Source organism: Tenrec ecaudatus, chromosome 4, assembly GCF_050624435.1.
Source record: "Tenrec ecaudatus isolate mTenEca1 chromosome 4, mTenEca1.hap1, whole genome shotgun sequence".
NCBI lineage: Eukaryota > Metazoa > Chordata > Mammalia > Afrosoricida > Tenrecidae > Tenrec > Tenrec ecaudatus.
The window spans coordinates 115,961,334-115,974,914 of NC_134533.1; the positions used below are offsets into that span (position 1 = coordinate 115,961,334).

Consider the following 13,581-nt stretch of genomic DNA (forward strand, 5'->3'; position numbering starts at 1 on the left):
CTGAATCAGTGGAGACAAACAATCTTTACTTTAAGACGCCTGAAAGGAAAGCTCCTTTTGTCCCTGCTTCACAAGCTCAGCGCACGTCTCACCTGCTATTTTGATATTCAGGTTGGCGTCCAGAAGCAAGTTTTCTGCTTTTAGATCACGGTGAACAATGCTCCGACAATGACAAAAATAGACAGCTGTGACGATCTGCTTGAACTTCCGACGGGCCTCCTTCTCTGCCATTCTGCCGTGGGCCACCAGGTGGTCTGCGTCAAAAAAGAACAAGTCTCATTTTGGGTACCAGGGTAATGTCAACTGGGAAACATCGGGTGCGATGCCTTGCTTCCCACCAACGGAAGAAAACAAACAAAAAGAAAGCAAACCCACCCTGGCCATGCCCAAGTCAAAACAGTCCACATACACGCACACACACACACACACACACACACACACACACACAGACGAGGAGACGTATCGGCAATACTTCCAGTGCTCACGTGTGAGTCAAGATGCAAGGTCAGAGTCAGCAGCATTTCAGGAAAGAACAGATAAGAATTTGTCATTGCCAAGGGGGACGACTACGCTATATAGGACTCTGTGTTATGTTAACCTTACTTCCATCTTCTCAGTTCTACAATTTAAAGATGAAAACTTACTTATTTAACCGCTACTCCATAGACTGTATGAATATTTTGCTTGCATCTTTAGATCTATATTTATTACTCTCACCTAATCTTTTTGAGAACTATTTTTTTTGCTGCTGACATAAAAGAGAAAACCACAAAAATGTTTACCTCTGTTTCACTCATTTTGAAAAAGCATCTGGATGTATACATCATAACAAATTATGGAAAACATTGAGAAAAATGGGAATTCCAGAACCCTCAAATATACCCGTGGTGCACAGACCCGAGCTGCCGTTCACACAGAATAAATAGAATAAGAGGCTAGAGTGTACCATAAAATCCGCAAACACCAAGGCTGCATCCTTCACCAGACGAATGCAATGTGGACACAGAGCAGATAATCTGGACTATGTCAAGAAGAACACTCCACCAGGATCGGGGGATGGCTCATTCACATCCTCAGATATGCAGATAACGCAATCTTGCTTGTTGAAAACCAAGAGATCTCGAAGCACTTGCCAATGTAGATTAGAGTCTACAGCTTCAGTATAGATTACAATTCACAGGACAGAAACCCCAAATCCTCACAGCTAGACCAACAGACAACATCAGGCCACATGGAGCAAAGACTGAAGTTGTCAACATTTTCATTTTGCTTGGTTTCCCCAATGCCCATAGTAGCAGTAGTCAAGAAAGCCAACTATGGAAGGCACTGGGCAAATCTGCTGCCAAAGACGAACGAGCATATGTGTCACCGTGAGGACCCAGGCGCACATGACCCAAGCCATGTGTTTTCAATAGTCTCACATTCGTGCAAAAGCTGGACGATGACTACAGCGGACGGAAGAAGGGTTGAGGCCGATGAATTAAGAGCACTGAGTATTCTGTGAACGACCAGAGGAGCAAACCAATCTGTCTTGGAGTGAGTGCGACTGGAACGCACTTAGAAGGGAAGATGGCGAGACTTAGTCTCGTGGGCTTTGGAAATGCATGTCAGCAGGAGGAACCGGTCCCTGGAGAAGGGCATCATGCTCAGTCACATAGAGCACGGGAGCAAAAGAGGGAGGCTCCAATGCACTGCACTGAGGCAGCGGCTGCACCGTGAGCTCACACGCAGACACTATGGTGAGGGTGGCACCCTGGAGCCCCGGACAGAGTTCTGTTCTGCTGTTCACTGTGAGTCAGAACTTGACACCAGCTAACAGTAAAACATGGGAAGTTCCACAGATTACATCAATTAAAACATCAAATGAAGCTGCTCCCAAGTAAAACCATTTCTTGATCATGTTGCTTACTGTTGCTGCTAATTCCCACATATCAAAAGAATTCACATGTGGTAAACTCTGTAATAAATAAGCAATCTTCTACAGTTAAAAATCATTTGATGGGCCTACAGTCAACGATCAGAGCCTGAAGCACTTTGCTCCAACGTGGCGTCATGACACATACTCTCGACAGTTGCTAGAGAATGTTAGCTAGGCTAGTCAGCTCCGTTGGACATGTCCAGGTCTTATCAACACTTCAGCCAAGGATCAGTCGAGCAAAGGACAAAACTGTCATCAGAAGCATCCTGAGATGGTAGAAAAGTGTGTGTGTGTGGGGGGGGGGAGAATCAGACACTATAGATGTCTTATTAGTTTAAAAGCAAGAGCTTCAGTGCTACAACCTCCTTACGTTAGAGACACCTGCACCTCCCTCCTCCCAGAACTCGGCAGGTATATCTATTTTTCCTTCCAAAAAAAGAAGTCTACGGTGAAGTCCCTTTTTCCCAGTAACGACTGCCAAGACTGAGAGCCTCGGGCAGGCCATGGGAGGAGGGAAGTGGAGTCAGGGAGCTAGCTGGAGATCCACCTGCCTGGCAGAGTCTGCAAAACTCAAAGTGCATGCTGACCACAAAGAAGACTGATGCATGCCCCCCTGAACCACACACAAGATCTTGGGAGCATTTCTCTCAAAACATCATCGTTGTTATAGTCAAGACTGGCACCCCGGAAACTGTATTTGTACGGAGACAATAAGAGGTCTTCAGGTTAGAAGTCTCCAAGGACAGGAGGTGAGAGGCAGTGAGCATGGAGATCCCAGCCTGGGGCGTTCAGACTTCTGGGGGGATCTGTCACCTCATGTTACACAACACAAAGCCCCTAACTAGGGTCAGTGACTCCACACAAGCTGTTCAGGAGCTGGGAACCCATCTAACGTGAACGCTATGTTTTATTTTTAAGATGCCATTCTCTAAGAGCTCCAGCTCCTTGACCTTGCAGTTCTCTTAACCCAAGGCCTAATTATTCTAATAATATGTTCTAGTTACTAAACTTTGCCTAATTAAAGAGCTTTGAAGAGACAGCTATTCTTGAGAAATGTAAAAATAAACCCTTATGAAGGTTTACCATCAGAAGCTCATTTGGCCAAGCCACCCATTAATTAAAATGCCCAAGAGACATTTGTCTGGCAGTAAATACTAATTACCAGAACACATCAAAGCACTTTTTAAATGCGACAGAATGATTAATTTTGTGATTTCCAAAATAAGTGATTTTCTTTTATTAAAAGAGCTTTTTATATTTTCTAAGTACCTCATTTTCCTGAACTGATTGGAACGTTATCAAAATTGTTACACAGTCCAGGAGCTGGTGGAATGCAGCCTCGTTCTGTTTGATCTCTACGACACATTGGTTGGCCTTGGACAATTCACTGCCAAGAAGCCTGCCTCTTGGCTTACTACAGGGACGTCAACGCAGGCCGTGGCCAAGGAAAGGACTGCACATTTGAGACCAAGCTTGGAGCACACGTGACAGGACTTGAACTTTCAGAGACTTTTTTGGATCATAAGATTTCCCGGGATTCTAGAGTGCTGGGAGGAAATGATCTTCTAGGGGTGTGTTGTCATTACATGGTGCTGGGTACAAGCTATTCGTGATGGCAGAGAAAGTGGTCAAAATCAGACGGAACTAATTCGCCAGAACTGCCTGCAGTATCCCTCAAGTTATGGGCATATAAAAAGAGATATACAACTCACTCTTTGAAAACATTCTTTAAAAGACGTGAGCGGCAGACATGAGACACTCTGGCTGAGCCACAGGTGTCTCACATCCAAGCTCCCCCACTGTAGCGTGTCCTGCTGCGCTCCTCTCAAGATCATCTGAAGGCTCAAAGTCATTCCCATCCCAGCCAGGGCCCCCTCCCCTAGTGGGGCTCCGCCTATCCACCGACCGGGCTAGTTTGCTTTCCAGCAGCGGTCTTAGGGGTCTGGTGGGTGTGCCAGGAAGCCAGCAGCCTGCAGCGGTTTTCAGTCCCCTCTGAAAATCGCCTTTCAGCTGCCCACAGCCAACAAATGGCTGCTTTATGCTCCTGTGTGCCTTCCAGGCAGGCAACAAAAAATCTTCCAGCTCCACACGGAAGGGGACATTGGTGAGGACCTCTGTGCAGGGCCCATGCCTGGGCTTAACACGGAGGCAACCGCCTTTTCATGCACACTGCGGCGCTTTCAGCAGGCGACCCTGCAAGACGGCATCTGAACCCTCTCCAAATTTCCAGTCAAATACATTGTTAGGATGCACCCCATGCACAAGGAAGTCTTCAGAGGGTTGTTGGACTTCTTTCCCGTCGTTGTTCAGTGAGCTAGCACCCCTAAGCACAGGGCCAGAGAAGCCATGGGTACCCTCCATCCCTACCACCCAGTACCCTGGCTTCCTATATTCCCGGGTCTCCTCTGGGTCCCTCTGGACTCTCTACAATTCTCAATTAGACACCTGCTGTGGAAACCCCCTTTCACCATCGGTTAAGTACTTACCTATTTAGATTGCTACAGCTCCTGGGAAGTGATGAACTTTCTGGGTTGCTTTATTCCCTTTACAACAACGCCACCCCAGCCATCCCCATGGTGACAGGGATGGCAGATTCTCAGCCTGGGGGAAACCGTTCTCCTGTTTCTACAAGGAGTCTAAGTTCTCCTTTTTGCTTTCCAATGTCCATCATCTCTTAGCATTGGACTTCTTTTCAATCTTTTTAAAAACCGTTCTTCCTCACAAAATAAAATCAAGTAGTCACAGAGAGACTTGGGTGCCCGCTGAGACAGCATGATGTGAAGGGAAGGGAATGAAATGAACCCTGACGTTTCCAAAGTACTGGCACACCAGCCAGTCGGGCTTGCTTCAGAATGCAGTTTGCAATTTGCCCCAATCTGGCTTAGAAGAACGATCTTGTGGTCCATTTAGGTCCTAACCTTTCAAAGACAAAAATACACACAAGCCAGTTGTCGCTTCCCCAGACCAGCTTTACTGGGAACGTCAGAGGCCTGTCGCTAGAGGGACGACAGGGTGGGGAGCCAGTGGGTCTTAAATAAGCCTCTCTCCCGCTGCAAACACAGTGTCTCCGTTTGTCTGCTGGACCTGCAACTTACAGCTGATTGAAAACGCTAGATGGAAACGAACGTGCGCTGGCAGGAGGCCAGGCGACAGGGCAGAACTTTCCATTCCTCCTGAGGAAGAAAGGGCCCGGCTAGAACGGAGCGGGCGGGACGGGGCAGAGAAAGGTGGCATATTTGTACTCCTCTTAGGTGGTTACCTAAAAACAGTTCTGCCAACCCCATGCTAACCACAGCAAGGAGGGCTGTGCCTGCCACTGGGGGCTATCATTTCTTCTTCCCACACCATGGAAACGACTTCCTGTTTAGCAAACAACTGCGCCTTTCCAAAGGAGCCAAGGGCAAGGCCAAGATCAGTCAGCAGCCTGCGAGCAGGTTCACAGGAGGAACTCAAGGCAGCATCTCATTGTCCTCCCCGCAGGCAGGGAGGGGAAGGGGTCTGTTATGCTGCTGTCCTTGCCGAGGTGCCAGCTGCCTCACCCGCAGCTTCGTCACTTGCTGCTGCTTAGCAGCCCCTTTCTTCCTTTCTGTCCCACTGGAGACTGCGGCGTCATCTCTCCCCTCCACTACCAGCCACATCCGATGACTCTACTCTCAAAATTCAACACTGCTCACCTTCTCTCTCGTCTGCTCGAGCCAGTGAGGCATCCTCTGTCCCTCTCTGTTCCTCGCTCTCCAGTTGTCAAGCTGATTGTGACTTAGGTGACCCCAAATCAGGGCAGAACTGTGCTCAGTGGGGTTTCCAGCAGCTTTTCAGAGGTTGACGGTTAGGCTTTTCTTCTGGGGGGGCGGTGTGGGGGGGAAACAAGCCCCCTGTCCAGCAGGTCACTGCTGGTACGCCCCAGGGACTCCAGACTAGTTACAACAGCCTCCTCGTGATCACCACCGAGCCATCTGATGGCGGTGCTGCAGGAGACGATTAGACATACCAGGAACTGCTCAAAGGGCAAACCGATGGGTTGGAAGAAGGATGGCCACAGCGCTCCTCCGAGGCAAGGTGGGAAAGTAAGACTCCGTCTCACGGTCTGGACGTGTGGCCAGGAGAAGCAGTCCCTAGGAGGAGAAGGGAGGGATTCGAGGAGATGGATCGGCTGTGGCTGCGTAATGGCGTCAAGCACAAGAACATGGTGAGGACGGCACAGCCCAGCAGAAAGTCCTTGCCGGCCCTTAGCAACAGCCACGCAGAGATCTGACTTCTGTCTATTCCTGAAAAAGCAGCCGGGAAAACTTTTCTCTTTCTTTTTTTTTTTTTCCAAGCAATTATAGATCCACAGAAGTAACAGGAATGGCCCAGAGATGTTGTGTGTATCCCTCATTCCGCTTCCTTCCGGGAGACCTAAGGACAGTACAGTTGCAAAGCTCCCATGCCCACACATGCCCCTTCTGCTGCCCTGTGCCTGTCGCAGCCACGCCAAAGCACCAGGCAACCACTAATCTGCTGTCTCTTCTTTACTTCTGTGACTTTGTCATTTTAAGGCCGTGACATAAATAAAGTCATACAGGTGACCATTTGAGATTGTTTCTTGTCGTTCCTTTGTTCTTGGTTTATCCTGAAGACCCACCCAGGTTGTTACACGTTCCAACTGTTTGCTCCTTTCCATTGCTGAGTCACACTGCCTGGCACACATGGATGGCAGTTTTATCCACCCATATACCCACTGAAGGGCATTCTGGATGCGTCTGGCTTTGGGCTCATAGTACTATAAGCTGCTATGAACAATTGTGTACAGGTGTCTGGGCGGACCTAAGTTTGCAGTTCTCTGCAGCCAAGGTAGAGAGCAAGGAACTCTGGTGGCGTTAGGGTCACACGTTGGGCTGCTGACCGAGGCCGGCAAGTTCAAAGGCACCGGCTGCTCCTCAGGAGAAAGACAGGGCTTTCTAGTCCTGTAACACTTAGTCTTGGAAACTCCCAGGGCAGTTCTACCTTGCCCTACAGGGTCTCTACGAGTCGGAATCGACTGAATGGCAGTGAAGGTGTTTGGGTTTGGGTTAAGGTACAGGAGCCTACTGGGGGCTGTGAGTAAGCACAGCCTTGAGGTTAGCGATTCAAATCCACAAGCTGCTCCAGGTGTCGAATCTAGAGGGCTTGGTGTGTGTGTGTGTGGGGGGGGTTGTTTTGTTCTTATCTTTAACTGCTTTTCAATCAGACATCACCCCTTGTCAGTTCTAGGCTCAACTCCTCCAGTTGATTCCATGCATGGCATTTACAACAATATCACTTTGTTCAACAAGGACTTCCTGGACCCCCTTATCATTATTGTCTCCCCCTGGTGAGTAAATGGCCTGAGGTCACATCTGATCTCAGCTGAAGAGAATCCTGCTCCACCCAAGCCTAAAGCAGAATGCCTCAGAGAGGGACAGGCCTGCCTCCAACCTCTGTCTGTCTTTTTTTAAAATCATCTTATTTGGGGCTCGTACAACTCTTATCCCAATCCATCGATCCATCCATTGCATAAAGCACACTTGTACATTCGTGGCCATCATCATTCTCAAAACATTTTCTTTCCACTTGAGCCCTTGATATCAGCTCCTCATTCTTTCCCCTCCCTCATGAGCCCTTGGTAATTTATCAATTATTATTTTTTCATGTCTTGCACTGACCAATGTCTCCTTTTACCCACTTTTCTGTAGTCCGTCCCCCTGGGAGGGGGTTATATGTAGATCATTGTGATTGGTTCCCCCTTTCACTCCCCACCTTTCCCTTCCCCTCCTGGTATCACTACTCTCATTATTGGTCCTGAGGGGTTCATCTGTCCTGGGTTCCTTGTGTTTCCAGCTCTTCTCTATACCTATGTCCATGCTCTGGTCTAGTCAGATTTGTAAGGTACAATGGGGGTCATGATAGTGGGAGAACGGAAACATTAAAGAACTAGAGGAAAGCTGTATGTTTCACTGGTGCTATACTGCACCCTGACTGGCTCATCTCCTCCCTACAGCCCTTCTGTAAGAAGGGGATGTCCAGTTGCCTACAGATGGGCTTTGGGTCTCCACTCCACACTCCCCCTCATTCACAATGATACGACTTTTTGTTCTGGGTCTTTGATACCTGGTAACTGATTCTATCGACACCTCGTGACCACACAGGCTGGTGTGCTTCCTCCATGTGGGTTTTGTTGCTTCTCGGTTAGAATGGCAGCTTGTTTATCTGCAAGCCTTTAAGACCCCAGACCCTCTATCTTTTGATAACCAGGCACCATCAGCTTTCTTTACCACATTTGCTTCTGTACCTGATTTGTCTTCAGTGATCATGTCGGGAAGGTAAGAATCATGGAATGCCAGGTTAATAGAACAAAGTGTTCTTGGGTTAAAGGGAGTACTTGAGTAGAGGTCCAATGTTCATCTGCTACCTTAATACTAAACATATAAATATATGTACATAGATCTATTTCCCCATGGTCATATATATATATATATATATTTACATATGTACATGCCTGTGTTTAAACCTCTATAAATACCCTTTGCCTTTTACTTCATTCCTCTATTTTCTTTTACTTTCCTCTTGTCCCACAGCATGTTCAGCCTTCATTTGAATTTCAGCAATTCCTCTCAGTTACATTGCCCTTGATCAAGCCCCACCTGGCCTCCTACACCCTCCTCGCCACCTCCATCTTTCTTATACTCTATTCTGGTACCAACTGTTCCTCCCAAGCACTCTACTTTTCTGCTAGGTTTGCTAACTTGTTGCAATGGTCACACAGAACTTACATTAGAAACTCGCAGCTGTGGGGGGTCATTAGGGAAGTTACTAGGCTACCACCGTCAAGATAATGAACAGTAAGTATGATACAGCGACTGGCCCAGCCCACTCAGCCAGCAGCCAAGTCTCTCTTTGAATCTCAGCCTTTCAGCGTGGTCCCTTGGCTTATGCTCTAAGGGCCAGGAAGCCCTGCTGCTGCCCCACCTCAAGTCTCTGGGTGCCGCCCCTCTGCTCCGTCTCAGGATGGCTTTCTGTTCTGCCCCTTGGTCTCCATGCCGGGGCCTCTGGGGGCTCTGGTTTTAGCCCCGCCACGGTAGGCAGGGGTTTCCAGGTACTCCGCGGGCGGTTCTTCTTCCTTGGTAGTCCCAGGATTTCTCTCCTTCTGCTTCTCAAATGACCCAATCGTGTGCCCAGTCACCCTCTGTTTCACGCCTGATTTGCATGGTCCTGCCCAGTCACTGGGCGGGGTGCTACCAAAAGGATGAAGTCGCCTTCACTACACCGGGAATTCTCTGTCAGTTTCCCCTCCCCCTTGGTCATTAACTAACAGACTTTACATTCTACTCGTTGAGTTTAGGCATTGTCCGTCTACCCCACTACCAGATACGCTCTATTAGGGTAGGGCCTTTTGCCCATTTTTCACTACTGGATCCTCAAAGAACACAGAAAAACTGGCTTGACTCCTATCTGGTATCTTAAAACTACTTTCTGGTGCTTGGGGTTTATTAAATACTATTGCTCACCTCAGTAGACTTGAGTCTTTCCACCACAATCCAGAGTCATGCTCATGTTTACCAATGAACTGCCATGGAGTCCATTCCAACTCACAATGACCGTAAGGGATGGAGCAGAACTGCCCCCATGGACTTCACAGCCTGTAAATCTCTAGGGGAGTGGAAAGCCTTATTTTTCTCCTGCTAAGCAAGCAGCTGGCAGCCTTGAACCACTGACCTTGCTGTTTGTAGCCCAACTCGCATAGTAGGGCTCCCAAAGGTGGCTATACTGGCATTGAAACAAAAAGCGTAATTCAAGGCGGCTGTTAAATGTTTGTGGAAAAATGAAAAGATAATACAATTTTCCCATGAACTTTTTGAAGCTCCTCATCGTTTTCCGGTCTCTGCTGAAGTTTGCTTTTTAGGGTTTTCAGAAAGCACAGTCTCTGTGGACTCGCTTGGAAGCCAAACATCTGACCCACAGGTCTTCCTCGTTTTTTCCTGTCTCTGTACCTCGTAGGAAAGAGGGCTCTCCATCAAGCAGACGCATATGAATTACAGATTAACTCAAGAAATAATGTTCAAAAGGTCAGAAACTCATGCAAGCCTTTTAAAAAACTCTATTTAGTCACTAACGAAGCTTGTAAATAAAATCTTTTTACGTTGATTGACTTAAAAACAAAACTACACTATACTTTTGATTCCAAGTCTACATCCACATCGATGTGTAAAGTTCAGTTCTGATGGCTTCTTTCAAAACAAACAAAACAAAGACACCTTCTACATTGCGCACAAGTCCACGCTGCTTGTGAACAGAAAAGGCCCTTTCAGGACGGCTACTCAGACGTTCCTGGTGCCTACACGTTTCTCCTCCTACACCAACGCACGGGCAAGGCTCCTCGGTGAGTCGGAGGGGGGCCTGTCGGTGCCACATCAAGGCAGGCACCTGCGTATTTGATGATGGGTCCAAATGTTGCGATCCCATGTCTAAGCAGTCATCTAAAGAAAGCAGCCCGTCGCCTCTTTGAAAAGGCACCGTCTGTGACAGGAGAAGCCATGCCTTCCTCGGGCCACGCTAGCTCTCCTTTCAGTCGGAAAGTCGCATGTCCCGGGAGGCTAGCAATATAATTCTGCAAATATCAGTCATCCCCCCAAATCCAAGAAAACCTTTACAGGTACACAAATGTCACTCTAACGGCAATCACGTGTCAATTGCGCTATGTGGCCATTAAAAGAAAAGCAGTATAGCTTCATGGGTTTGTATAAAAATTCAAAGCGTAATCACGTCAGCCTGGGTTTTCTGTTGTTAAAAGCCAGTGGGGTTTTCACCTCCAGGTGAAGTGACATGTGGAGGTAGTTCGTAGCCACGATGGTTTCGCAGTGAATTCTGCATGTGCGCTGCTGTCCAACACAGCTGAGTGCGGGATCCACAAAGGCAGGCTGTGCACAGGATGCAGACCCGGTGTGACCCGAACTCGCCAGGCCCATCTGTCTCTGACTAAGCCCTTCAAGAGCTCCGCGAGGTAGCCGGAGCGGAGCCCACCCCTCATTCCCCCACTCGACATTTATTCCAACCCTTCTGCTCACGAGGTTCCTTCACCCCAAAATGTTCTCCATCTCTAACGAAGCCTTTTTCAAAGTCCAGTTCTTCCATCTCTCCAATAGAAGGAAATGCCCTTCCTCCCCGTCTCCTGGGACACAGCGCACGTTCTTCTGCCTGGCAATTCTAACTATTCATACTGGTCTAACTAATGGCATTGCTTACAGCTGGGGACATTCACAATCAATTGCTTCTCATGCCCTCACACCTTCTGTGTTAGACAGGGTTGGTTCTCTAGAGAGACAAAACCAGATTGCTAATAATTATATATATATATACACAAAGATAGATTGATATATAACACAAGAAATAAACAGTTAATTCAATTATAAAGCAGTACAAATGGCTCAGTGAAACTCACTCCCTTGAGACAGTTGTGAGACACTGGCAGTCCTTCAAGTCTTGAGGGCCGCCAGGTAGTCCTCTGTAGAGAAATTCAGGTTATCTGGGCACAGGCAGCAAACAGCAAGGCAGGTCACCAACAGTCAGCCAGGTCCCCCACAGTCAGTCCCCAACTCAAGAGATGTAAATTCCAATTGTGTGGCGAAGCAGGTTTTGAAGGAACCTCAAATTACAGCGACACAGTCCACAGGCTAGGCGTCCCACAGGTAATGTAGCTTGCAAATTGAGGCACAGAATAAGCAAGGCAGCTGCACACTGGTCCGATGATCAAAGAGAGAGAGACAAGAAAGGCGAGGCTCACCGAGCCATTTATCTTCCTGTCCTTCAATTAATCCCACATGTGTTTATTGGCCAGGGTGGTACAATAAACTAAGCATCTCAACCCACCCCTTGCCAACTTGGCACCTGTACACAATTTTTTAGCCATATATAATTATATAATTTCTGTACATTGATGAAATCACACTTATAATTATCATCAATCATCTATCATACAGAGTCCAATTGTATCTGACATATCATACCTGAACAAAGATATGCAATAAGCACATAAAAAGAAAATTCATTGAAATTACAAACCTTGCTTTTGCAATTGATCTCGTGGTCGTAACTGATAGGTAGAACTACCTTCTTCTACTACCCATTCTGTATTACCTTTGCCCTCACCAAGCACCTCAGCCTGGTGGGGTGGTTTTTGCCTGGTGGGGTGACCCAGACCTTCATTCCTGAGGGGTCTGGGTCATTATGAGTCCTGTTAGGATTGGGTTGCTGCAACTTACCATTTACTTTAATAACAGGGCATGGTAACACTAAGAGTTGGCCTATGGGATCTCCTGGATTCCAGACACATTCTTCTTTACCTCCATTATGTAGCACCAGTCAAATTTCTCCTTGGTAATCAGGATCAATCACACCACTTAGTACAGTGACACCCTTCCTGACCTGTGGATCCAAAGAAATGAGAAGCCTAAAGTAGCCAGGGGGCATTCTCAGCTGCCAGTTCAGTGGAATCGGTGCTGTGTTTCTGGGTGGGAGAGTTCCTTTCTTCGGGACCAGGACCTCCAGGTCCGAGGAACACAGGGTTGCTGGGACAGGAAGCAAAAATGCTGCAAGTGGACCACTAGGAGTAATAGTGAGTGGTGCCACTCCAGCTTCCACCCCTTGGTTCCTGGACCCATGAATTCTGGCTATTGGAGACACAGCACCATATATTGGCCGCTGGTTTAGAGCGTGTACAGCCTCCTGGAGAACATTGCCCCAGCCTCGCACATTGTTGCCACCTAGTTGGCGCCATAATTGTGTCTTTAGGAGCGCATTCCATCGTTCTATCAAGCCGGCAGCGTCAGGATGATGAGGAACATGGTACGACCAGTGGATTCCATGGGAATGGGGCCCATTGCCGCACTGTATTTGCTGTAAAGTGAGTTCCTTGATCTGAAGCAATGCTGTGTGGGAAGCCATGCCGGTGGATGAGGCATTCTGTAAGTCCACGAATAGTAGTTTTGGCAGAAGCATCACGTGCAGGAAAGGCAAATCCATATCCAGAGCAGGTGTCTATTCCAGTAAGAACAAAACGCTGTCCCCTCCATGATGGAAGTGGTCCTATGTAATCAAGCTGCCACCAAATTGCTGGCTGATCTCCCTGAGGAATGGTCCCATATCTTGGACTCAGTGTTGGCTTTTGCTGCTGGCAAATGGGGCACTCAGCAGTGGCAGTGGCCAAGTCAGTCTTGGCGAGTGGAAGTCAATGTTGCTGTGCCCATGTATAACCTCAATGCACTTTGTTCATGTGCCCACTGGGTGATAACAGGAGTGGCAGAGGAAAGAGGAGGACCATTCTCTACAGTGTGTCCTCTTATCTACTTGAAGGTTAAATTCTTCCTCTTCAGAGGTAATCCTTTGGTGAGCATTCACATGAGATACAATTACCTTTACTTTCTGGGCCCATTCAGAGAGGTCTATCCACATACCTCTTCCCCACACCTCCTTGTCACCAATTTTCCAATCATGGTCCTTCCAATTCCCTGACCATCCAGCCAAGCCATTAACCATAGCCCATGAATCAGTATACAGTCTCACATCTGGTCATTTTTCCTTATATGCAAACTGAACAGCCAGGTGCACTGCTCGAAGTTCTGTCCATTGGGAAGATGTCCCTTCACCACTGTCCTTTAGGGAGATCCCAGAAA

General features: G+C 47.8%; 1 protein-coding gene across 2 annotated transcripts in view; it reads right to left on the reverse strand.

Moving 5' to 3' along the window:
- SIK3 (SIK family kinase 3) overlaps window positions 1-13,581 on the reverse strand; it is a 255,887-nt gene that overhangs the window by 78,397 nt on the left and 163,909 nt on the right. For both annotated transcript variants that reach the window (XM_075546636.1, XM_075546635.1), the window contains exon 4: window positions 93-254. In XM_075546636.1, coding sequence (XP_075402751.1) covers window positions 93-254 — 162 coding nt within the window. The remainder of the gene's footprint in view (window positions 1-92; window positions 255-13,581) is intronic.